Source organism: Amblyraja radiata, chromosome 4 (assembly GCF_010909765.2).
Source record: "Amblyraja radiata isolate CabotCenter1 chromosome 4, sAmbRad1.1.pri, whole genome shotgun sequence".
Classification (NCBI taxonomy): domain Eukaryota; kingdom Metazoa; phylum Chordata; class Chondrichthyes; order Rajiformes; family Rajidae; genus Amblyraja; species Amblyraja radiata.
Window position 1 is genome coordinate 102,647,154 of NC_045959.1, and position 27,774 is coordinate 102,674,927.

The following is a 27,774-nucleotide window of genomic DNA, read 5'->3' on the forward strand; positions in this document are numbered from 1 at the left end:
CCTGTTTCTATGATTCTGAGATTTAGCTTTAGGTGGTGAAGTAACATTGACACATTTCCAGGACAGTTTGCCCTGAGGAGGAATATGAGGAGATGTGCCTTTTTTTTCCCAAAAATTTTCAGACTTAAGACAAGTTACAACAGTTAACTAATATTCTAGCTAATATTCCTCCTAACTAATATTAATTATCAATGAATACATATTGATCACACTCACACTTTGTTGATACGTGACTCCGAAGATATAAGCTATATTCAGCCGAGGCAAGGTATCTGGGCACAACTGTAAAATGAATAATTAAGACATTGCGCAAATGTATTTACATGAAATAGAAGTATAATCTTGATGTAAATTTTAGTTTTAGGTCTATTATTACAGTGATAAGCTTTATTTTGCATGCTATCCAATCAGTTCAGGTAATATTATAGGTAAATACAAATGTCAAACTCGTCCAATAGATAGAGCAAAGGGGAGAATATAGAGTGCAGAACATCGTTCCCAGCATTGTAGTGCATCAATTCCATGGACAAGGCCCAATGCCCACAATGGGGCAGAGGCGAATCATACAGTACTCTACCTTATGGAAGGACCATGTAGTAAATTGATAGCAGAGGGGTAGAAGCTATTCCAGAGTCTGGTGATGTGTGGTTTTAAGCTTCTGCTGGACGGGAGCAGGGAGAAGGAATGACTGGGGTGGGTGTCTTTGATTATGTTAGTTGCTTTTCCAAGGCAATGTGAAGTGTAGATGGAGTAATTGGTGGGAACAATACTGTATGATGGACTGGGCTTGCATCTACAACACTATACAACAGTTTTTATTGTAGAATTCAGGACCTAGTCCAAATTTCAGAGGCCTGTTTGTGATGAGAAAAATGGTTGTATTATGGGTGCACACCAAAAGCTGGGACCGAATCTGACAGTAACTTCTGGAGTATACCATGCACTTTTAAACAGTTTGCTCCTCTGCCAATGGTGTATCGTCCTCTAATATAGTCAGTGTAAATCAGTGGAATAATGAACCACTTATGAGCTAACTTCACTGTGAAAACATTGAAAATATCTTGTATTTTTGAATGAGTTGCAGGCGGAGAAATCTGCACCAGGTTAACCTGGTGGAAATATACCAGACTCAATGAAATAAGGCCAAAAGCAATTAGAGTTGTTAGCCACATAAAAATCAGGTGAGTGAGTTTTCACATGAAAAAATAGGAAGCAAGTTGATGATTTTTTTTGTAAGCATTAAACTAACAGTATATCCTGTTCTGTTATGTCATCCCGGGATGGCAGGACTGTCATATGTTGAAAGAATGGAGCAACTGGGCTTGTATACACTGGAATTTAGAAGGATGAGAGGGTTCCTTATTGAAACATATAAGATTATTAAGGGAATGGACACACTAGAGGCAGGAAACATGTTCCCAATGTTGGGGTAGTCCAGAACCAGGGGCCACAGATTAAGAATAAGGGCTAGGCCATTTAGAACGGAGATGAGGAAAAACTTTTTCACACAGAGTTGTGAATCTGTGGAATTCTCTGCCTCAGAAAGCAGTGGAGGGCAATTCTCTGGATGCTTTCAAGATAGAGTAAGATATAGCTCTTAAAGATAGCGGAGTCAAGGGATATGAGTAGAAGGCAGGAACGGGGTACTGATTGTGGATGATCAGCCATGATCACATTGAATGGCGGTGCTGGCCTGAAGGGCCAAATGGCCTACTCCTGCACCTATTGTCTATTGCCTATTGTTATTCCATCTGTTGGAACACTTTTCCAATAAACCTACAGATACAAGGCATAGCTACAAGTTTGGTTTCTAGTAGTGACCTCCAGCATGATTTTGCAAAGAGACAGTATTGAACAGGTATGTGAACAGGTAAAGAATTATCACTGAGGCGATATAGATAGATGGGTAAAGAATTGCAGGATGATAAGCATAGCATCCGAGACGGTGTCAGGGGATTATGGAGAGAAGGCAGAAGAATGGGGTTAGGAGGGAGAGGTAGATCAGCCATGATTGAATGGTGGAGTAGACTAGATTGGCCGAATGGCCTAATTCCGCTACTATCACATGAAATAAGTAGGAAGAATTTACGGTTTTAAGTCTGAAGAAGGGTTCCGACCCGAAACGTCACCTATTCCTTTTCTCCAGAGATGCTGCCTGACAAGCTGAGTTACTCCAGCAATTTGCGTCTATGGTTATAAATTCTGGTTTAAGACCTCTTAGTTTGATTTTGTAAATCATTTTAGTTAAATGTAATTCAGGTTCCTTGTCATTAACGCATATGAATGTCTTTTCGTGTTTTTTTCTAACTTTATTAATGTTAATCTTTTATTTTCTGGTGTGTCACGGGTGCTTTTAATGTTTGTAAATGTCAAGTACATTTTTGGGAACACAACCAGCTACTTCGACTTGGAAAGCCCTCCACTGCAGGACACTGCACTGGGGCATGTCTTACTGGAACAGGCTTCATGCCCAAAGACAGGTTATTGGTGTGGAGGGTGACTCACATTCAGGAGAAGATCCAGCTCCATGATTAGGTTAATTTAGTTTAAAGATACAGCATGGAAACAGGCCCTTCGGCCCATTGAGTCCGCGCCGACCAGCGATCCCCACACACTAACTATGTCCTGCACACACTCGGGACAATATTACAATTTTACCAAAGTCAATTAACCTACAAGCCTGTACGTCTTTGGAGTGAAGGAGGAAACCGGAGCACCCGGAGAACACCCACGCAGGTCATGGGGAGAACGTACAAACTCCGTACAGACAGCACTCGTAGTCAGGATGGAATCCGGGTCTCTGGCACTGTAAGGCAGCACCTTTACTGCTGCGCCATGATATAGGAAATTATTTTAAACTCACTTTAAAATAAATCAAAAGCATGATTTAGGTTCAATAGACAATAGGTGCAGGAGTAGGCCATTCAGCCCTTCGAGCCAGCACCGCCATTCAATGTGATCATGGCAGATCATCCCCAATCAGTACCTCGTTCCTGCCTTCTCCTCATATCCCCTGACTCCGCTATCTTTAAGAGCCCTACCTAGCACTCTCTTGAAAGTATCCAGAGAACCAGCCTCCACCTGAGGCAGAGAATTCCAGACATTCAGTAAATCTCATTAACTGATTCCATAGATGCTGTCTCACCCGCTGGGTTTCTCAAGCATTTTTGTCTGCCTAATATCTTGACAATCATTTTGATAGATTTTAACGGGAGATCCTTGAACTAGTAGGAACACAAGAGATTGCAGATAGCGCAATCTTGAGCAAAACACAAAGTGCTGGAAGAACTCAGTAGGTCAAGCAGCATCTTATGGACGTTCCAGAGCCTTCTTCACACTGAATTGCTCTAGCAATGAGTTTTGATCATTAAACATAATCAGCTTTTTTTTTTTTGACAAATTTAGATATTTTTGGAATTTATTGATTAGAAAATTCTCAAACTATATTTTATATGTTTTAAAGGAATTTTACCTGCAAAGTACCTCCAGTTGCTTTTTCCCACTTAAGAAAAAAACCTTGAGCATCATATTTGGCAAGAATAAACTGTAATTCCATATGCTGCAAACGGTAAAACACAAACAATGAAAAACAGGAAATGATATTCAGATTACAACATTTATTGTGTTTACGTTAAAAGGTACCATGTAATAAACCTTAACACTTTGCCAAGAAACAGCTGATGAAAATAAGCAGCATAGATCATTGATCAAAGCAGCTTATTTACGATCGCTTCTCACTATCTATCGGTTCCAATGCTGAGAGTCGTTAGATCCAGCATTGAAAGTCTCCTGTCAAGCACTGTTCAAAGGAACTCTTGGAAAAACTTATCTTTATTAGACTCGACACCATCGGCATTGGTGTGAGCACTAATAAAACAAGCACAAGCACAGTCGGGGGATGATCAGGTGCTGGTGAAACGCAAAGATTTTATCCTCCATACACCTCCCCAGCATACCTATACCAAATGATTTCAATCACTTGAGAACAAACTTGAAGAGCTTAGAGCAAGGCTGCTGTTTAGAAAGGAGATCATGGACTGTTATTTTGTTTCTTTCACTGAAACATGGCTCTCCCTGACTCACCAGACCCTGCTATACCCCAACACTTTCTCACTCCATTGTATGGACCATACATAATCCTCAGGCAAGGGGAAAGGCAGTGGTGTCTGCTCTATAATCAAAGTTTCGTAATACACTGAAGTACAACTCAATTCTGCTGCCCAGATCTGGATTACCTGTTTATAAAATGCTGTCACTTTTACCAACTGAGGTAATTCACCTCTACCATCTTGTCAGCGTTCTACATAGTCTGTGGCACTGGACTAATTATACTTCAGTCATTAACTCTCTCTCTCTTGAGACAGCTAATCGCTGGTGACTTCAATCGTACCAACGATCACTGCTGCACCATGAACATGTTCAACTATCACTCCATCCCTCTCCCTTATTTTGGCCAGTTTGATCATCTGTCAGTGTTGCTTCCAACGGGTTCTAGATGGAGACGGAAATGCGAGGCACCAACAAAAAGAGCAAAAAAACAGTTGCTTGTGGAGGCTGAAGATCTATTTCAGGACCATTTTAAGTCGGTGGACTGAAACATATTCAAGACCTCTTCATCCAGCCAGAATGAGTATACCTTAGTCGTCACCAGTTTCATCAGGAAATGCATTAGCAACTGCGTTCTGGCAAAGATAATTAGGGTCTATCCTATTAGGAAATCTTGGGTGAACAGTGAGATTCACTCTCTGATGCAAACCTTCAAGGATACAGTGGCAGGGGCGGCACAGTTGTAGAGTTGCTGCCTTACAGCGTCAGAGACCTGGGATCGATCTTGACAACGGGTGCTGTCTGTACGGAGTTTGTACGTACTCCCAGTGACCAGATGGGATTTCTGCAGGCGCTCCGGATTCCTCCCATACTCCAAAGACGTACAGGTTGTTATGTTAATTGGCTTTGGTAAGTTGTAAAATTGTCCCTAGTGTGTGGGATAGTGCTAGTGTATGGGGTGATCATTGGTCGGCATGGACTCGGTGGGCAGAAGGGCCTGTTTCTGCATTGTATCTCTAAAGTCTAAAGATACAAGAAGGCCAATTATGATCTCCACAAGTCTATGAGCGATGCCAAGCGAGATTTCCAAATGGGTGCCATCGACTGATTATCAATAAGGGCTGCAAGCCAAAATCGGGGGGTGATCTCTAGCAACGAGGCATCTCTACAAATGAGATTAATGCCTTTTACACCTATTTTGAGCAAGCAAAAAAGGCTCACCAAAGCATGTCCCTCCTCCGTTAATAAGTTAATGTACAGAAAGGAAAACAAATGTACTTACTTTTGAGGACTTAAAATGATAGATTGTTTGAAACGGTTCTTGATCAATAAGTCTATTTCCAAAACCATACTGAGTATCAAAGTATAACCAGGGCAGATTTATTCGCCTGAAAGGAAGTAAATTATCAACAAAGTTGACTTGAATAATAAGATAAATTAGATTGTGAGAATAAGGAAAGAGCACTGGTTCCACAGTTGAATTTTTCTTTTTAATTTTAACTTGACATCCATAAACATATCTATGTCTAGGTTTAAACCAGCATCTGCAGTTCCTTCTTACACATGTCTATGTACAGCTGAATATCTATCTGTGTGCTTTATTGGAGCCAGTTGATCATCCATTTATTTCAGTCTGTTCTGGAGATAAGTAATTTTATTTACCAGGGAATTCTGACTTTTACAATTAATTGAGCAACTTTTGTGATTTGCTCTTTGCCACATTATCCTTTTTTTTAAAGTTCTGCAACTGATGTGGATTGATAAAACAAAACTCACTCAGCCAACTTTGATTAAAACTACTGTAAAACAAGCAATCACTGCCATCATGACAATAATACTGATAGCAACTATTTCTACATTGCAGCTGCTAATTGAACATCCCCCCAAAGGCTGTACTGTGTGGTGTATGAATGAACTGCAGATGCTGGTGTATACCAATGATAGGCACAAAGTACTGGAGTAAATCAGCTGGTCAGCCATATCTCTGGAGAAAAAGGACGTGATGTTAAGGATCTGGACCTGATAAAGGTCTGAAGAAGGTCCTAACCGGAACGTCACCTATCCTTTTTCTCTGGAGATGCTCCCTGACTCACTGAGTTACTCCAGAATTTTGTGCCTATCTTTGGCTGCACTTTGTTGTCACCTGCTTCAGTATAATCAAGAAAATGCTGAGAATTTTGTTGGTTATTTAGAGGCTATTCCTGCAATAAAATATCCTACACATCTTAAATCTGGTTGAATAAGATATGTGACTTTTTAACAGTATATTAAGGTGTCTGTACTAGAAATGGAGGGAAGTAATTTGTGATATTCCACAAGAAACTGCTTGGTCCTCAGTATGTCACTTTATTTAATGATGACATAAAGGGTAAGGATACAGAGAAGATTTACAAGGATGTTGCCAGGGCTAGAGGGTCTCAGCTATAGGGCGAGGTTGAGTATGCTGGGACTCTATTCCTTGGAGCACAGGAGATGAGAGGTGACCTTATTGGGGTGTATAAAATCATGAGAGGAATAAATCGGGTAGATGCACAGAGTCTCTTACCCAGAGTAGGTGAATTGAGGACCAGAGGACATAGGTTTAAGATGAAGAGGAAAAGATTTAATAGGAATCTGAGGGATAACTTTTTCACACAAAGGGTGTTGGGTGTATGGAACAAGCTGCCAGAGGAGGTAGTTGAGGCAGGGACTATCCCAACATTTAAGAAAGAGTTAGACATGTACATGGATAGGACAGGGTTGGAGGGATATGGACCAAACGCGGGCAGGTGGGAATAGTGTAGCTGGGACATGTTGGCCGGTGTGGGTAAATTGGGTCGAAGGGCCTGTTTCCACATTGTATCACTCTATGACTCTATAACTAATGAATGAATGAATGAATGAATGTGTTTATTGGCCAAGCATTCACACAAGGAATTTGCCTTGGTGCTCCGCCTGCAGGTGGCAATATGACATACAGTGATAGTTAGGAATTACACATAAAATATTAAATATTAACAATAAAACATTATTGATTAAACATGTGAATTAAATAAAATACCTGAGCAAAAGGAGGCAACAGATTTTTGGTTATCGAGTAGAGCTACTACTCGTGGAAAAAAAGCTGTTTTCATGTCTGGCAGTGGCAGCTTTGACAGTCCGGAGTCGCCTTCCAGAGAGAAGTGATTCAAAGAGTTTGTGGCCAGGGTAAGAGGGGTCAGAGATGATCTTACCCGCTCGCTTCCTGGCCCTTGCAGTGTACAGTTCGTCAATGGAGGGAAGGTTGCAGCCAATAACCTTCTCAGCTGATCGGACGATTCACTGCAGCCTCCGGATGTTGTGCTTGGTGGCTGAGCCAAACCAGACCATGAGGGAGAAAGTGAGGACAGACTACGATGGCCGTAATGCAGTGGGGAAGCATAAATCCAAGCCGACTATTGTGAAAAGATAGCTTATGTAGCACTTTTCATAACTCCATGATGTTTCAAAGCACTGTACAGCAAATTTATTGCTTTTGACATACAGCCTTTGATGCAATGCTGGATTTTAAAAATTACTTCAATTGACAGTATAGTATTAGTGTTATTGGAACTAAGTATTAAGACTTATTGATAGATTAAGACAAAATTGTGGTAGATGGAATTCTACAGTTACGTAAACTGAATCCATTTTTGTTGCAGTTACTGAATCGAATAAATGGGTTATTATGGAACTATTAGGCAATAGATAAAAATCAGGAATAGCTGAGACCAAATAAATGAATGGTTTCACATTTACAGATTATTAAAATGTAGATCAAGATCAATAAAAAGATTAAACAGATGAATGGAATATTAACCTTTACAACCAGAAAGCTAGATTACAAAAAGGAATAAGCTTTGTTCCAACTATGCAAAGGGCTGGTTAGACGACTGTGAGGCAATGCATTAAGTTCTGAAATTGTATCTCTTCAGGGATATATTGGCCTTGGAGGGCCTGTAGCACTAATTTGTCAGAATGAAACACATCATCACACATTAGGTAATAAAGAAAGCTTATATAAACTTGCCATATTTCCTTAAATAAAACAGACTATGGAGTGATTTTATTGAGATGTTTAGGATTTTAAAAGGAATTCCTAGAATGAGCCCAAAAAGGATCACAATCTTAAAATCAACTGTAGGCTTTTTAGGAAAGAAAGGAAAGGAACAAACCAGCAGCAGAATTTCATGGCTTTTCACTTTGCAATCTGGCCCCATTAGCCTGCCCCCATTCCCCTAAAGTTTAAATAACTTTCAAGCTTGGATATTCCTATTGATCCAGCTTCCAACAATTTGAGGTAGAAAGTTTAAATATTCATGATTCCTTGAGAGAAATACCACATCATTTCACTTAAATAGGGAAACCCTTAGCCCGCTTAAAATACCTTCTTAGCATCTTCTACATCAAGCCATCTCATGCTCTTATATATTTCTGCTCTTTCTTCTTCTTATGCCTATCTACCAAGGCCATATATCTTTCAATTATGTATGCATCTTCCTTACTCATGATTTCCAACACTTTCAATGAAAGATGTTAATTTGCCTCCAGTTCTCCGCATCCTCCTTTCTTGATCAGTGCTGTTACATTTTAGGTTTGCCGATAGTTGAGACCTTTCCAGAATCTGTGTGATCTTGGATAATCACAATCAATCTAAACACTTTCTCTGCAGCCTTTGGAAACCTGGAGCAGGATATTAGATCCCTTGGACATGTCAACCTCTGGTGTCGTTAGCTTTGCTTAATATTTTTCTTCATGATAGTATTTGGTTTAAATTCCTTCCTGCATTTTGTCCCTGCCCCCTCCCCCGAATGTTTTTTATCTTCTCTACTGTGACTGGGTTAGTGGTAAAGTTGCTGCCTTACAGCACCTGACTACAGGTGCTGTCTGTATGGAGTTTGCACATTTTCCCTGTGACCATATGGATTTTCTCCGGTTGCTCCGATTTCCTCCCACATTCCAAGCACGTGTAGGTTTGTAAATTAATTGGGTTCTGTAATTTGTTGCTAGTGTGTAAGATGGAAAACTGAGATAATGTAGAAATAATGAGAAAGTAAGCTTAAAGTTAACTCTTGGGAAAGGCAAAGATGGAAGGTTACAGAGATATTGATTAATGATTAATTTAAACTCCACAAGTGACCATTGTGTCATGAGGATATGAAAATGCCACAGTTACTATGGGTTGCTGAGGCAGTTTCAGTCTCCTCAGACGGTTTCCCGATGTACAAGCAATAAGGGCTTTATTAAACCGACTTGTTCGATAGACTCATCACTGTTCTACGAGCTGTTTTACTTTGTGTCTGTGCCTATCTGAGTAAAGTCAGATATAGGGTACGGTTATAGCACAAAATTCCCTCCTACATAAACTGATAATATAGAGATAAATGATGGAGAGAAATGATTTGATATGAGAGGTAAACTTGCAACATGGCTCCATACCTGTGGAGATTTGTCCTACTAACTGTACTAACAATAGTAAAAAAAATGGAATTTCTGACTAAGATGAGGGGAGATCTGATAGAGGTATACAAAATCATGATAGGAATAGATCAGGTAGATGCAGAGTATTTTACCCAGAATAGGGGAATCGAGGACCAGCGTACATAGGTTCAAGGTGAAGGGGAAATGATTTAATAAGAATCCGAGGGGTAACGTTTTCACTCTTAAAGATAGCGGAGTCAGGGGATATGGGGAGAAGGCAACAATGGGGTACATTGGGGATGATCAGCCATGATCACATTAAATGGCGGTGCTGGCTCGAAGGGCCAAATGACCTACTCCTGCACCTATTGTCTATTGTCTAGTGTCACTCAGAGGGTGGTGGATCTATGGAACAAGCTGCCAGAGGAGGGAGTTGAGGCTGGGATACCCAATCGCTTAAGAAACAGTTGGACTGGTACATGGATAGGACAGGTTTGGAGGGTTATGGACCAAGAGCAGGCAAGTGGGACTAGGGTAGCTGGGACATTGTTGGCCAGTGTGGGCAAGTTGGGCCAAAGGGCCTGTTTCCACGCAGTATCACTCTGTGACTGTATGACTATGAGAAAAATACAATTTATTCCAAATACTAAAACAATAACTGCTCAAAAAGGAAATTCAGATTTTCTTTAAGCACAACAAGTTCTTACCAAGAAGGTATTGAATGGGTATTTCCTAAGCTTACTGTCTTCTTAAATATAGTGTCATAAAGGGTACAAGCATCATTAGGAGTTGTTACCATGTCTATTGAATTCATGATCATGACACACATATTCCCCACTGCCTGACAGGCAGTAAGATTTGCAAATCTCTGTGAAGAAAAATTGAACCAAAACAGTAAATGTATTCATTAAAGTGAGCACAATTAAAATATAAATTGATATTAATAATGATTGATCCTCATAAAACTGAGTAAATAGCATTTAGTTCTCGTATTATTGATCCCAGAACATTTCATGTATTTTTTCCTATTTCAATCATTTTTAAACTTTAAGTACAGTAAGTTGTCAAAATATCAAAAATAATTTGCAGGCCCAAGAGGCAAATAGTATTCTTACACTGTATAATGAATTTATGTTTTCTCTGAATTTACTTAGAGCATATCCAGTTCAAACACCACCCTTTTAAAATAAAAGATTAAGGATTTCAAATGCTAGATTGAAATTAGGTGGCAAACAAAGAGTTGGAATAAACAAGTCCACCTCAGAATGGCAGGAGTTGACTCTGATAAGGCCTTTGATAAGGTCTCGCAGCCTTTGATAAGGTCCCGCACGGGAGACTGGTGACTAAAATTAGAGCACATGGTATTGGGGGTAGGGTGTTGACATGGATAAAAAATTGGTTGGCAGACAGGAAGCAAAGAGTAGGAGTGAACGTGGTCATTTTCAGAATGGCAAGCAGTGCCAAGTGGAGTGCCGCAAGGCTCGGTGTTGTGGCCGCAACTGTTTACCATATATATTAATGATTTGGAAGAGGCAACACTAGCAAGTTTGCGGATGACATAAAGCTGGGTGGCAGTGTGAACTGTGAAGAGGATGTTAGGAGGTTGCAGAGTGACCTGGACAGGTTGAGTGAGTGGGCAGATCAGTGGCAGATGCAGTATAATATAGATAAATGTGAGGTTATCCACTTTGGTGGCAGATTATTATCTCAATGGGGTTATGTTAGGCAAGGGGGAGGTGCAGCGAGACCTGGGCGTCCTTGTACACCGGTCACTGAAAGTTGGCGTGCAGGTACAGCAGGCAGTGAAGAAAACTAATGGAATGTTGGCCTTCATAACAAGAGGATTTCAGTATAGGAGTAAAGAGGTGCTTCTGCAGTTGTATAGGGCCATGGAGAGACCACATCTGGAGTATTGTGTCCAGTTTTGTTCTCCTAATTTGAGGAAGGATATCCTTGTGATTGAGGCAGTGCAGCGTAGGTTCACGAGATTAATCCCTGAGATGGCGGGACTGTCATATGAGGAAAGATTGAAAAGACTAGGCTTGTATTCACTGGAGTTTAGAAGGATGAGGGGGAATCTTATAGAAACATATAAAATTATAAAAGGACTGGACAAGCTAGATGCAGGAAAAATGTTCCCAACTGGACTGGGCGAGTCCAGAACCAGGGGCCACAGTCTTAGAATAAAGGGGAGGTCATTTAAGACTGAGGTGAGAAAAAAACTTGGCTTCCACTGCCACAGAGGGCAGTGGAGGTCAAGTCACTCGATGGATTTAAGAGAGAGTTAGATAGAGCTCTAGGGGCTAGTGGAATCAAGGGATATGGGGAGAAGGCAGGCACAGGTTATTGATTGGGGACAATCAGCCATGATCACAATGAATGGCGGTGCTGGCTCGAAGGGCCGAATGGCCCCCTCCTGCACCTATTTTCTATGTTTCTATGTTTCTATGACATGAGGGGGGGGGGGAGCAAGATTGGTGATCACAATGACCAAATGTATTATTTTTGTTTGCTAATGAAACAAAACTTTTAGTATGAGGAGCAAGAATACAAAAAGATTTCAAAAGAATGGAGACACAGGAAACTGCAGATGTTGGAATATTATGCTGGCATAAAGTGCTGGGGGAACTCAGTGGGTCAGTTCTGGTCACAGTAATACAGAAAGGATGTGGAGGCTTTGGAAAGGGTGCAGAGGAATTTAGCAGAATTATGCTTGGATCAGGGGGCATTAGCTACAGGGAGGGGTTGGATAGACTTGGATTGTGTCCTCAGGAATGCTGGAGGTTCCTGGAGGGGACCTGAAAGTTACTGGAGGAGATACTGAGGGACAGAATCTACCACCATTTGCATAGGCAAGGATTGATCAAAGATAGTCAGCATGGGTTTGTGCATGGGAAATCATGTCTCACAAATTTGATTCTGTTTTTTTTTAGGTCAGCAGGAGGACTGACGAGAGCAGGGCAGTTGTCTATATGGACTTTAGAAGAGCCTTTGACAAGATCCCACATGTTAGGCTTGTTAGATCAAATGGATCCAGAGTGAGCTAGCCAACTGGATTCAAAATTGGGTTGGTGGAAGTAGTCAAGGTACTGGAGCATTGTTTTTTTTATGACTTCCAACCAGTATATGCCCCAAGGATTTGTGCTGGGTCCATTATTGCTTACCAGATAGCCTATATCAACAATGTGGGTGATAATGTAGTTAATGAGATTAGTCAATTTTTTTAAATGACACAAAGTGCTGGAGTAACTCAGTGGGTCAGGCAGCATCTCTGGAGAACATGGATAGGTTATGCTTCCGGTCGGACCCTTCCCCCTCTTTGGACATGGTAGTGTATGAGAGTCACTGGTCAGCGCGGACTCGGTGGCCGAAGGGCCTGTTTCCCCACTGTATCTCTAAACTAAACCTGCTTGCTAACTATTTCCATCACAACAAAATCTAGGTGGATGGGGGCAGAGTTGTCTTCAAAAGTGCTCAATCTTGGAGGATTTTGTATTTGAATTTCTTCTCAAAATGTTTACTGCAAACTTACCAAGCATGCAATAGCTGAGGCTTTCAAATGAGTGGCAAACCAAGCCGATGAAACTTTTAAACCCTGCAAAAATGACAGAAAATAGTCTTGAGACTTGGAACATTGCCAATTCCTAAATAAATATATTTGTATAGTTTTCACCTACACAGAAATGCTCAAGTTTATATCATATTTTTGACATTGTTCCTTATCAGATCTTACACTGTGTATCCATATAGTGAAATTGTTTAAATATTTGTAGCTATTTACTGTTACAATTGTCACACTTAATTTGTTTATCAGGAAACATCCTTCGTGAGTTAAAATATAAAGAAATCACAATTTTTAAACCAATAACTTCACTTATGAAAAATCCAGGAATGCTGTTTTTGGGATTGTCCTTAATATGAATGAATAAAATCTACTCATTTAAAGCAGAGGTTTTTGTAGCCTCTCCTGAACCATCAATTACAACATTAAAAATGATAAGCAAGCAAACATGAATATTCTTACAGGATTAAAAGTCATTAGATTTAGATATTACATCGGCGAGATCAAACGTCGACTGGGCGATCGTTTCGCTAAACACATTTGCTCAGTCCGCCTGGACCCGGTTGTCAAACACCCGGTTGACATTCACCTTCCCATATTCTAGAGCGCTAGTATGGGTGTTGTGGGCCAAAGGGACTGGTTTCCAGATGGCTATATGGACATTGTGGGCCGAATTGGATTCTTGGGCTGGCCACTCAGTCACTCAGGCCTGGTGGGGAGGCAGCTCAGTCACTCAGGCCTGGTGGGCTGGCAGCTCAGTCACTCAGGCCTGGCGGGCTGGCAGCTCAGAAACTGCCAGAAAATATGCCCAAAACAGGTGAGAGACTGTGAGAGAGAAGGGGGTGAGGGTGGAGAATCAATTTTAGAAATTTTTCATATTTTTCTGCAGATCACAGCAATGAAGGAGGAAAGTCTATCCTGGCTGGATCTCAAAGGGAGCCAATGAAGGGAGGGAGAAAAATACTGGGGTGAGGTTTAATACTTGTAGGGGGAATACTTACTAATGGGCCGAAGGGACACCTCCTGGGCTAGTACAGGCCTGATGGGCTGAAGGGGCTCTTTAAAAAAAAAAATCTGGGTGAAATATCAGTGAAAGGCACTTTTTTATTTATTTATTTATTTTAAAAATTTGTTTATTTTATTAGAAGTTAATACAGTACAAAACAATAGTGGTACCTAATTTTAGGTGCCAACTATGTCATAACGTAATACATTCTATGTACAACCTCTAGTTTTATGTTTTTGAAAAGGAAGTAAAAAAACCCAAAAACAATAGAGAGAAGAAAAAGAGGAAAAATAGATAGTAGAAAATAGAAAAACGTGAAGTGTGTATATAAGAAAAGAAAAAATAGAAAGTAGAAATAGGAGAAAAAGACCCTTAAAAAAGAAATTTTCAAATCTTTATTCGGAGATGTAAATCTATCCACGACCTGACCTGAAATCAGTAATCTTTACGGCACTGCTGCATCACATGATTCCAAAAAGTCGATGAAAGGGGACCAACTCCTTAAGAATTGGTCATATTTATCTATTAGGCGGAGTCTCATTTCTTCAAGGTGTGCTATGTCCATCATATTCCTAATCCACATTTTAATAGTTGGTATAGCTGTATTTTTCCAAAATTTAAGTATCAATTTCTTTCCAATTATTAACCCATAATTAAAGAATAATGTTTGGTCTTTATTTAAATTAATATCTTCTACTATTATTCCAAATATAATTCATTCCGTATTAGGTTCTATTCTTGACTTGAAGAGCTTTGTAAATATATCAAATATATCGCTCCAAAATTTATTCAACTTTGTACATCCTACAAATGAATGTGTTATATTGGCGTTTTGAAACAAACATTTATCGCATCTGGGAGAGACGTTTGGGTAGAATTTATTCAACCTCGTTTTTGAATAATATAGTCTATATAATAATTTAAATTGAATTAATTATGTCTTGCATTAATAGAGCAATTATGTGTGTTCATCAGATACTTTTCGATGAAAAAATGACAGAGATATTAATGTTTTCACAAAATTCACCATGCTCTCTGCTGCCCCTGCTGGAGGGAGGGGGAGGGACTATAAAACCAGGAAGTGGTGTGCCTCAATTAGTCTCTGCAAGATGGAGCTCTGTCAATTAGTCTCTGTCACTGAGGTCTGAATGACACTGAACAAATGTGTACAACACTGTGAGTACCCTTAATGTGGTTTGAAAATGAATATATGCGCTCTCTCTCTCTCTCTCCCTCCCTCTCACCCTCCCTCTCTCCCTCTCTCTCCGTCTCTCCCTCTCTCCCTCTCTCTCTCCCTCCCTCTCTCCTATATCGTACGGGAAACACTCCTCTTTCTCCATTCTTATCCACTCCGACTGGTGAGTGGAACTATCCAACCAGTACATTATGTTCTTAATATGCACTGCCCAGTAGTAATATGTAAAGTTAGGTAATGATAAACCCCCAACTTCTTTAGGTTTACACAAATGCTTTCGTTGAATTCTGTGTGCTCTATAATCCCATATAAAATTAGTGATGTTAGAATCTAGTTTTTTGAAAAAATATTTTGGAATATATATTTTGATCGCTTGAAACAAATATATTAATTGTGGTAAGAAAGTCATTTTTATAGCGTTAATTCTACCTATCAATGAGAGCAGGAGCGTTTTCCAAAATTTAATCATAACATTCAGTTTATTTAATAGTGGCATAAAATTGGCGCTAAATAATGATTTGTGTCTTCTCGTAATTTGAATACCCAAATACTTGAATTTTTCTGTTGCAATTTTGAAAGGGAATTTTAATAAGTGTCTCGCATCCTGTGGTTTTAAAGACATAATTTTTGGGTATAAATCCCGTTTGATCCGGGTTTACCAATTTGTTAATATAATTATTCAGTCTTCTAGCTAGAATCTTTGCTAAGATTTTCTGATCCGTATTTAGAAGTGATATAGCTCTGTAAGAACCCGGTTCATCTAAATCTTTATCTTTATCCCCAAATTCGAAGTGTGCCTGTTTTGTAATTTGGAATAGTCTTATTATTCTTGCCGATAATATTCTATTGAGATTATATTTCAATAAGGTTGTCTTGTTATGTTTATCTATGGTTGGGTCAGTTGCATTGTCCAGTTCTAGTGATTTTATTTCCTGTTCTATCCGCTGAAGTTCTCTTTTATTTTCTTTATTTTGAAAACTTTGATAAGAGATTATAGCACCACGAATGTATGCCTTAAAGGTTTCCCATAATAGCGATACGGAAATACCCGGCGTCTCATTTATCTCAATTTTTTTTTTCTTTGTTCTTTTATATACTCATAACCCTGCGGGTTATTTAATATTTGTGCGTTGAATCTCTCCAAAAAGGTTTTATACCCGGCATTCCCTCGATTTTAAGTATAAAAGTCAGTGGTGAATGATCGGAAATAATACTATTATGGTATGATGGTTTAGTCATATACGGGATTAATTTTGTATCCAATAAGAAATAGTCAATTCGTGAATAAGTTTTATGAGCCGATGAGTAAAACGAATATTCCCTTCCACTTGGGTTTGCTATTCTCCAAACATCAGTTATGTTATTATTTTTTATATAAGTATTTAAAAATTCACAGGTCTTAGTTTTAACAAGACGCTTCCCTACCTTTATTGATTTATCTAAATATGGGTCTATAACACAATTAAATTCTCCCCCCATTATTATATTTTGATAATTAGGACGACAGATGGCACAATGGGCTAAGTGTTCGGCTGGCAACCTGAAGGTGGCCGGTTCGAATCCTGCTTGGAGTGTGTACTGTCGTTGTGTCCTTGGGCAAGACACTTCACCTACCTTTGCCTGGGACTAGAGACGGAAATTAGCTACTGATTGGCTACAATCTCGCATATTTACATGCAAAATGTTCATTAATATGCACTGTCCCTATAAACAAATTTATTATATTATTATTATTATTAATTATATCTACTATTTTCTTTAAAAATTGGGGGTTATCAAAATTAGGCGCATAAATATTTATCATAGTTAATGGTGTATTATAAATTTCTCCTGTGACTATAACGTATCTTCCCTCTTTATCAGATATGGACTTCTTTAATTTAAAAGGTATACCTTTCCGAATTATAATGGCCGTGCCTCTTGCTTTAGAAGTGAATGCGGAGTAGTAGGTTTGACCTATCCAGTTTGCCCTTAATCTGATCTGAGTTTGTTGTTTCAAATGCGTTTCTTGTAGGAAAGCAATATCCGTGTTTAATGATTTTAATTGTGCCAGAATTTTACCCCTCTTAATTGGCTCATTCGCACCTCTAATGTTCCAACTACAGAAAGTGAGACCTCCGGTGTTTATTCGACTTTTATCTTGCATTGGCTATTATTACCAGAATGTATGATTCATGTGATGCAGCCAGGTACCTCGAAATCCCGAGTCCAGGGTTGTCCTTCATAATTTCTGCACTAGTTTTACATCTCCTGGCATTAGTAAACATAATTATGAGAAAGAGAAAAACATAAAATGAAGTGTTCACAAAGATTGTTAAATCATACAACTCATAATAGTGAATAAACAAAAAAAGTGAGTGTAAGTTATCAAAAAAGCGATATCATACAAAAAAGCTAAGATTAATTTTAAATTGACCTCCGTTGATGGAATTATGCACTGGGCTTTGCCCCCCTAGTAAAGTATCATCCAACGTTAGTCGATTTCCTCCAGTTATAACCAAAATTATCATGTCAGGTCGATTAATAGCTAAAAAATTTTAAATAAAATAGAAGAAAAGCTCGAAGATTTAAAATAAAATAAGAGTTATTATGGGTTAGAGTACCTCGTCATTAATCACACTTTTCATTAGCCTGTATGTTAGTTAATTCATAATCAGTATTTAGAATATCTGTCTAACCTCCCCCATCCTTCCTACTATATAGTTAGTCATGTTAGTATAATACATTAAACCTTTAGCGTTAATTAAGTTTATTGCGTATATATAGTTAATTAGTTAGTTAGTTATATGCTGTGTATGTAAATAATAGATCATATAGTACTGAGACAAAGGGAGACCATCACGACTGTTTTAAATTCAAAAAAGAACAGTCTAATAATTATCAGGGCTGAAAAACTTGGCGCAGAGCCTGCGACCTTGAACATTCCATCTGTTGAGCTTCAGTTTTTCAGTTCAAGATGAAGTTAGGACTCTGTTATTGAAAAACACATTCTTGCCAGATAAGTCTGTCTGAGAACCGTCTGAACAATTCTAGTGTCTTGTTTGAAACAAAAAAACAAGTTCAGCAAGCTTAATGTCTTATTATTCCGTTTTTCCTTGAATTTTATTTAAAATCTCCTGGGCATATTTGCAAGCTGAATCCGGATCCGTGAATGAACGTTGCTTAGCATTGTACGTAATTAACATTTTGGCAGGATAGATAAAGCCGTAACGAACTTCAGAATGTCCTTGTAAAATACTGCTTGCACTTTTAAACTGGCGTCTTTTTGCCAGAATTTCCCGAGGGGAGTCTCTGTAAAATCTACCAATATTATCAGCAAATGTAAGCTTTTCTCCATAGGATATCTTCTTTAATAAATTTTCCAAAGTTGAAATGTCTAAGAACTTTACGATCATTTGACGTGGTGGAGCATTCGCTCCACTTTGGAAGCGACCAACACGATGAGCCACATCTATCTTTGGTTTTTCTGGCAGTTTGAAAATATCTTTAAGTAAATTAGTGATAAAATCACACATTTGAGAGCCGTGCTCTGCCCCCATTTTAACCCCTATTATTCTCAAATTCTGCCTCCTTGACCTGGCTTCCAAATCTTGACATTTCTCATTCAGTTTATTCGTCAGCTCCCAATTCGCGTTGTGTTGTTTTTTCAAACCTGTTATTTCCTGGCTCATCTGCTGCATTTCACCCTCCATCTCTTTCATTAATTTTTTCACCTTTGTTAATTGCTTCAGCAGGGAGTCATGTTTATTGTTATAATCTCTCTGCATTCTTTCCAATTCCTTAGCAGTCCTCAACTCCAAATCTTTGAACTGCTGGTTCAGGGATACATAGTTCCTTTAATTCTCCACAACTGTTGTCAATTTTCTTAGAGAAATTATCCTCCATTGTAGAAAAATTATTCTGCATTGTAGAATTCATTTTGGCAAAATGCTTCTGAAGATCTTTAGTAATGTCTTTAGTAATATTAGCTCTTACCGTTTCTTCCAAGCTTTTCATTTCTTTCTCCCTTTCTTTTAACTCTTTTGTTTCAGCTCTTGCTGCCATTTCGACTGTTGGTTGTTGAGACTCCAGCTCCTCTTCCAAACTTTCAAAAGTGGATTCAGGAGTAGTTTCAAGCTCATCCAGAGCTTTTTGGAGCTGGAGACTGATGTAATCTTCTTGCGTCCTCTCTGACCTCTTCCCTTTTTCATCCGATTTTTACCGGTAAAATGGTTTTAAATCCCGATTCCACCGGCACCGTCTGATGACGTCAGTACCCACGACGTTCAGCAATCCCGGTAAGAGTTTTAAAGTCGATCCTGGCATAGGAACAGACTTTAAACACAATTTGTCGGGAGCAGAGCTCTGTGCAGTTGTCTTCACTGTTTCATAGCAGCCACCGGAAGTCTGGACTTTTTCTGTACTTTATCTGGCTTGGCAGGAGCCTTTTGGGCCAAAATACTCCCCCTGGGCTAATACGGGCATTTTGGGCAAAAGGGATGGTTTCTTGGCTAAAAGGGGCCTTGTGGGCCGAAATTAGTGGTTTCAGGCACGCCAAACAACTCATTTCATTTCATTTCTGTTTCAATTTCAAGCACAGGGCAAGCCAAACAGCTCATTGCATTTTCATTTCATTTCCATTTCCATTGCAGTTTCAAGCACAGGGCAGGCCAAGCCAAACAGCTGATTGCATTTTCATTTCATTTCCATTGTCATTGCAGTTGCAAGCACAGGGCAGGCCAAGCCAAACAGCTGTTTGCATATTCATTTCATTTCCATTGCCATTGCAGTTTCAAGCACAGGGCAGGCCAAGCCAAACAGCTGATTGCATTTTCATTTCATTTCCATCGCCATTGCAGTTTCAAGCATAAAGCAGTGGCTTCAATTTTATTGAACATAATTTTTGTTTATATTATTATTTTTAAGAAGTTAAGTCTACAAAGATTATTCTTAGGCATCCTTAATCAAGCTTCATTGTACTCACTTGCCCATAAACAATATCTGTGGTCACCGAGGAGGTCAAGTCCTTAGGACGATTAAGAAAGCACAATCCTCCAGTCTAAAAAGAAACAAGGAAATAAATTAATACATAATTATTGTAAGTTTTCTCTCACATTTGTTCTTCAACTACTTTATTCCAGATATTTTATCCCCATTATAGCGATATATCGCAATAGTAGCATTAATAAAATTTTAATACTTGTCATTGTTAATTTAATTTTAGTTTAGAGATACAGCATAGAAACAGGCCCGTTGGTCCACCGTCCACACCGACACTAGTTCTATGCTCACACCAGGGTCAATTTACAGAAGCCAATTAACCAACAAACCTGCACATCTGTGGAATGTGGGAGGAAACCGATGCACCCAGACAAAACCCATGCGTTCACAGGGAGAACGTACAAACTCCGTACAGACAGCATCTGACGTCAGGTTGTACCCAGGTCTCTGGCGCTGTAAGGCAGCAACTCTACCGCTGTGCCAGCACTGTGCCACTAATTGAGTGCACAAAACCTTTTGCTTATTATGCAGCTTTCAAATTATGTACGACATGAATGTACAGATGCAAAAAATAAACTGCTGGAACTGTTGGAAATAAACTCCTGCAACCACACGAGATGCAAAATCTTCCCCTATTCCTCCTCTCACACTTCCATCCAGCGACCCCAGCAGCCCTTCAAGGTGAGACAAAGGTTCATGTGCACCGCTTTCAACCTCACCTATAGCACTTTAATCCTCCCTGTGTGGAGCCTTTATATCAGCGATTCCAAGCATAGAATAGGCGAACGTTTCATTGAACACTTGAACTTTGACTGCCAAGGTCTGCTGGAGCTCCTAGTTACTAACCATTTCAAATTATTTTCCTATTCCAATTCCAAACCATTCTGTCCTTGCCCTCCTCCATTGCCAGAGTGAGGCCATACACAAACTGGAAAGAGTGCACCTCAAATGTGACTTTATATTCTATTTGAGTAGCCTACAACCCAATGGTATGAACATTAAATGTTCAAATATCAAGCAATTCCTCTACATCCCCAATGCTCCCCCTGTCCCACCCACTCTGGTGCATACACATTACTCCCAACACCTCCCACCACCCTAGTCACCCTGCTCCTTTCCCCTTCTTTGTATGCTCAGCTCCCATTCCCGAGTCCCAAATTTCCCTTTTATCCCCTCTTTTCCCCATCCATGCATAACCCTTCTTCCAGCTCTACATTTCACTTCTTTCTTTATTTGACACCCATTTGTCTCCTCTTCGCCTCTCGCCTTCGTCATTTACTCAACCCATCTGCCAATCTCTCTCACTTGCATCCACCTATCACTTGCCAGGCTTTGCCCCACTTCCATTACTCTTTTTCAGCTTTCTTCCCCCTACTCCATCAGTCAAGAGAAGGATCCTGACTCTAAACATTGTCTGTTCATTCCCCCCACAGATGCAGTCTGACCCATTGTCCAGCTTTTTTGACCAAGATTCCAGTATCTGCAGTTTCCCATATCTCCAAAATACAGTATAAATGTTCCTCCATAACTTATATTAATTCCTTAATCCACAAAATGTATGAACAATTTTTTTTAAATTGCTTGCTTACTAGAATGTTTGAATGACAATCACAAGAATGTGTAGCATCAATGAATGATTCATGACATCTGATACAGCTGATGGGAAGAAAAAGTACAGTCTAAATTACAATTGTAAAATAATTCCCCACTATTCCTACATTCATCTTAATCAAATATATTCTTCATGAACCTTTGTTTTGGATTATTGCAAAATAACTTGGATACTAGTTTATACCAAAGATAGACACAAAGTGCTAGCGGGTCAGGCAGCATCTCCGGAGAAAAAAGATGGGTAATGTTTTGGTTTGGGACTCTTCCTCAGACTTCTTTTTCTGAAGAAAGGTCCCGACCCGAATCGTCACCTATCATTTTTCTCCAGAGATGCTGCGTGAACCACTGAGTTACTCCAGCACTTTGTGCCTATCCTCAATCTGCCAGCCACTGTTTCTCCATTTCCAAGGCAATCTGCTTCTCTGTATCTTGTTTCTCCTCTCAGGTAATTTGTTAGTCCGTGTCCTTCTCAATTCTCCAGGCAAATTGCAGGTGAACCTGTTCGCTCCATCCTCTATCCACTACAAATTAATCTGCCATGTCTTCCCATTCCTGTCGCCAATTCTCATCTCCACCCCAAAAATATGGCTCATTGCCGCTCATATCCTAGCCACGGAACCAATGGGAATACTATAACCTCCTGGCTCTGGCTAAAAAGCTTCTGAATCAGGATTCAGGAAAGGAGTTACATGCTTCTTATTACAAAAAAATGCAACAGTAGTTCATCCTAATGGGTGCATTTGAATGGTTAGGTTATTATTAAAGCTTTATTTCAGACACAGGTCCATATAACACATCAAAGTAAAAGGAGATACAAAAATACATTAAAAATTGCATATTAGCCTATAAGATATACAAGCTATTGCACCAATGCCGTCTTAGCCTAGAAGTGAATCTATAGCAGCTTTTCAGAGTGCTGACTAGGGCTTCAATTATGTGGTTCTCTGACTTGTCCAGGCGACACATAAAACTAAACATCAGCTGTCTTAAGCGTGCCTCACAGGTTGGCACTCTAGTGCAGTGGTTCTCAACCTTTTTTCAGTGATGTACCCCCTGTGAAATATTTTTTCAGCCAAGTACCCCCTAACCAGCGCAAAAATATAGTTTTAAAATCTCACGTACCCCCTGGAGTGCCTTCACGTACCCCCAGGGGTACGCGTACCCCCATTTGAGAACCACTGCTCTAGTGGACGCAAACAATTGACTGGCACTATGCCACCTAGGGACACGAAGTAGCAACCTCATTGCATCATTATATGCTACCTTGAGCCTCTGCATACTCTTTTTCTTATAATTAGACCACAATTGAGCAGTATATAACGGTGTGATGTAGGTTCTGAACAGGGAACACTTCACAGAGTCAGAGCACATAGAAAACTTCCTTATAAGCATGTTAGCTTGAAGATAAATGTTACAGCGCTGTCGGTAGAGGTCTTTGTCATCCGTCCAGTCATCGGATATGACATGACCTAGGTATTTAATTTCCTCACACACAGCAAGAGGACTGTCTGACAAATAAAAGGTCGGAAAAGTTGATTTCCTGTCCTCAGCGCTTCTAACTATCATTATACGGCTTTTCTTAGCGTTATACTTTATGTCATAATCAAGGCCATACTGAGAGCACACCTTCAGCATCTGCTGCAGCCCAGCACTATATGGACAGAGCAGGACCAGGTCGTCTGCATACATAAGATGATTAACAATAATGTTGCCCACAAGACAGCCAGTTTTTAACCTATTTAACTGATTTGACAATTCATCCATATAAACATTAAATAAAATAGGAGACAAAATTCCTCCTTGCCGCACTCCGTTACTAACACAGAATGGAGCAGATACAACATTGTCCCATTTAACCTGAAACGTTTGATGGGCATACCAAAACACTAAAATTCTCACTAAGAATTTAGGGGCACCTCTATCTAGCAATTTTACAAACAATTGTTCATGATTAATTTTATCAAATGCCTTGGACGCATCAATAAAACATAGAAATACAGATGAATTCAGGCTTGTGTACCTGAACACAATCTCTTTAAGAGCATAGATACACAGGTCAGTTCCATGTTTTCTTTTGAACCCAAACTGATTGTCAGTTGTAAGGACATACATTTCTAGCTTTGTCAACAGTATTCTCTCCAGTACTTTAGACAAGATACTGGTTAATGCAATAGGTCGGTAATTATCAATACTGTTGAGCTTACCAGCCTTATCTTTAAGCACAGGCACTAACATTACAGACATAATAGCATTTGGCAGGACACCATGAACCAGACAACCATTAAAGCACATGGAAAGCAAAGGGCAGAGCTTATAGCTGGCATATTTTAGATGTTCTGCAGTAATGCAGTCCATACCGCAGGCTTTGTTGTTATCCAACATGTTAATGGCATCATAGACATCTGCTGCCCTAACTACCATATCTACAGAGAGATCAATATGTTCATGATTGATTCTAACTGGGTTACTTTTAACACAGTTAAAAAGGTTACAGTGGTCACGCCAACTCTCAGCTATTTTTTCTGGGCTACTAACACCTTCAATGTCAGACGGTAGGGGTGTTTTACTGTTATTCATTACTTTGACCTCTTTCCAGAAGTTAGTAAGGTTGTTATTCTGTAGCTTCCTGGCAAGCGAGTCTGCTCTCATTGTGTTTTCATTTTTCTTAATAAAACGAAGTGCATACTTAACTCTAGCATTTGTGCGTTTTTTCATATCTAGCAATACCCCCTGTCTAGGCCTACCTGCCTCTGACCAGAGTCTAAAGGGCCTCTCTTGCCTCAGCGTACTGCTCAGCCACAAACTCATTATATCGTAATGAAAAATTAAGCTTGAAAAAGAAGCCACGGACGGCAGTGGAGGCCAAGTCAATGTTAAGGCAGAGATTGACAGATTCTTGATTAGGAAGATTGTCAGGGGTTAAGGGGCAAAGACAGGAGAATGGAGTTGCTAAATCAGCCATGATTGAATGGCGGAATAGACTTGTTCGGCTGAATGGCCTAATTCAGCTCCTAGAATTTATGGAAACTCTTCTGCACTCAATTAAATATTCATTAGCATCAACAGTTGTCAGTTTACAATAGTACAATACATCAATTCATTTTCTGTTCATAACATTCCTCATGAAGCATTTTCAATCACGAATGTCTGATAAAGACCGCCAATATTTACAAGAAAGAAATGTTGGTAATGGTTACTTACTAGTTTTCTGAAGTGTCTGGAATGGAAAAAGATGGGCTTCTAATATCGCAGGTAACGCATTTTGCTTTAAACAAAGGCATTCCAGTATATGTCTTTTCCACTTTAACAAAATCAAAAAGTCAAAATGAAGCAATTTTCATTTCAATACCCTCCTTAATGGAAATATTCTTATGTCAGCTGCAAATTAATAGTTAAATCATTCACGCAATACAGAATATGCAGTTCATTGATACACTACCACTTGACATATTGCATGTTGACCAATATGCAGTTCATTGTGTCTTCTATTATTCAAACTTCATTTATGCAGCATTTTGCTAACAATTGTGGACACAGCCCAGATCTTCACACAAATCAACCTCCCTTCCATTGACTCCATTTATACCTCACGCTAGCTAGGCAAGGCCACCAGCTTAATCAAGGACGAGTCACACCCTGGTCACTCCCTCTTTTCCCTTCTCCCATCGAGCAAAGGTATAGAAGTGTGAAAATGCACACCTCCAGGTTCAGGGACAGTTTCTTCCCCGCTGTTATCAGGCAACTGAACCATCCTACCTCAATTAGAGAGCAGTCCTGAACTACTATCTACCTCAGTGGGGACCTTTGGACTATTTTTGATCGGACTTTACTGGCTTTATCTTGCACTAAACGCTATCCGCGTTATTCCTTTGATCATGCATCTGTGCATTGTGGATGACTCGATAGTAATCATGTATTGTCTTTCCGCTGACTGGTTAGCACACAACAAAAGCTTTTCACTGTACCTCAGTACATGTGACAATAAACTAAACCCAAACGGCTTTCTAGATAGCTTTTGTTTAAAAGAGCGGCATGAATTAACGTACAAAAACATGGCTAAACATAGCATAACATACCTAGAATCTGTCCTGATGGACACTGACATCTTCCGTTATTATCTATAATAGCACCTATGGGACACATAATACAGTTCCATCCATCTTGCGTAACTGCCTTGAAACAAGGAATTATATAAAGTACGTTACAAAACAACGGAAAAACAACAAAGGGTACAGTTTTAAACTGGTTATGCTCTCTATCTGATTGTTTTTCTTGGCGCCTTTGAATTTCAAATTATTTTAACTTCTACGCTACAAAACAGCGGAAAAACAACAAAGGGTACAGTTTTAAACTGGTTATGCTCTCTATCTAATTATTTTTCTTTGCCTCTTTGAATTTCAAATTCTTTTAACTTCTTTAATATAATCATTAATCCACATTGGGGTAGGTAAAACTGAAACAATAGAGCACTCACAGAGTTTCAACTGGAACTAGTCAATAATTTATTTGCAAAAGACTTGTGAATGCATTCTAATCATACAAAGCATCCAGATTATGATGCACACTGCAAGCATGTGTTACTTTGGAATTAACTCCACACTTCAGTCTGCATCGTCTTTTAACTCGTCACATTTTTATATTATTTCAGTACGTGGGCATCGTGAGAGTGTATGCCTAATTGCTGCGAATCTGATGAGACAGTTAAGATGCAATCGTTTTGGTGGGTCTGGAGTCACATAGGCCAGACATAGCGATGGGTGGATTTTATTTTCTGGAAGGATATCAATGAATCCAGTCAGTTCATAATTTATAGGTTTAAGATGAGGAGGGAAAGATTTAATAGGAACCTGAGGGGTAACTTCTTTACACAAAGGGTGGTAGGTGTACGGAACGAGCTGCTGGAGTTAGCTCAGGTAGGTCCTATCGCAACTTTTATGAAACATCTATACAGGTACATGGATAGGACAGGTTTAGTGGGATATGGGCTAAACACAGGCAGGTGGGACTAGTGCAGATGGGGCATGTTGGTCGACCTGGGCCAAAGGGTCTGTTTCCACGTTGTATGACTCTATCAGTCTTGGAAGAATGAGAGGTAACCTTATTCAAACATACAAGATCCTAAGGTGGCTTGACAGGGTAGATGTTGAGTTTTCACAAATGGTGGAAGCACAAACAAGGGGATGTAATATGGAAAATTAAGAGCCAGTCATTTAAAGCAGAGATATGTTGAAATTTCCTCTCAGAGGGCAGTGGAGTCTGGAATTCTTTGTTCTCAAGGGTGGTAGAAGTCAAATCATTATATTGTGGCGGCTCCCAAGTGTCGGGCCATTCCACTATCGAACCCCTCGGCATGAGAATGGACTAATCTGGGGGCAGTCCTTAGCTACAGGGATAAAGGGTAGGGGTTTAGGCGCGATCTTTCTCTTGCAGACCCGACTGGACAAGAGAACAACACCTAATAAAAGTCCTCCCGAAATACCTGGTTCCTCGACTTCATTTTGGGCTTATCGCCGCGCCACATTGGTGACCTCGACGCTCCATTGCTGTCATAATGGAGTCAAAGGACAGAGCTGCCCGTTCGTCTGCCTCACAGGCCGACTGGGCCCTGTTTCTCGACACGGTCTCCGTTAAACTACCTACTTTCTGGACCGCCCGGCCTTGCATCTGGTTTCAGCAGGCGGAGGCCCAATTCCAGCTGCGGGACATTACGGCTGACAACACCCGCTACTTATACCTGGTGGGGGCCGTCGACCAGGACACGGCCAGAGAGGTCACTCAGTTCCTCGAAGAGCCACCGGCCGCCGAGAAATACCTCTGCTTTAAGGAGCTCCTGCTGCAGGTTTACGGGCTCAGCCGGATGGAACGGGCTGCCAGGCTCCTTCATATGGAGGGCCTAGGAGACTGGCGGCAATCAATCCTCCTTAATGAGATGGTCGCGCTCCTGGAATTTACCAC

The 27,774-nt window shown here is 39.9% G+C and overlaps 1 protein-coding gene across 1 annotated transcript in view; it reads right to left on the reverse strand.

The window, feature by feature from the left end:
* tmem67 (transmembrane protein 67) overlaps positions 1-27,774 on the reverse strand; it is a 125,562-nt gene that overhangs the window by 76,200 nt on the left and 21,588 nt on the right. Inside the window, exons 3-11 of the mRNA XM_033020405.1 lie at positions 27,554-27,697; positions 25,896-25,992; positions 20,857-20,882; positions 20,192-20,266; positions 12,998-13,060; positions 10,173-10,333; positions 5,330-5,435; positions 3,473-3,559; positions 217-282 (exon numbers count right to left, since the gene is read on the reverse strand). Of these exons, the coding sequence (XP_032876296.1) occupies positions 217-282; positions 3,473-3,559; positions 5,330-5,435; positions 10,173-10,333; positions 12,998-13,060; positions 20,192-20,266; positions 20,857-20,882; positions 25,896-25,992; positions 27,554-27,697 (825 nt within the window). The remainder of the gene's footprint in view (positions 1-216; positions 283-3,472; positions 3,560-5,329; positions 5,436-10,172; positions 10,334-12,997; positions 13,061-20,191; positions 20,267-20,856; positions 20,883-25,895; positions 25,993-27,553; positions 27,698-27,774) is intronic.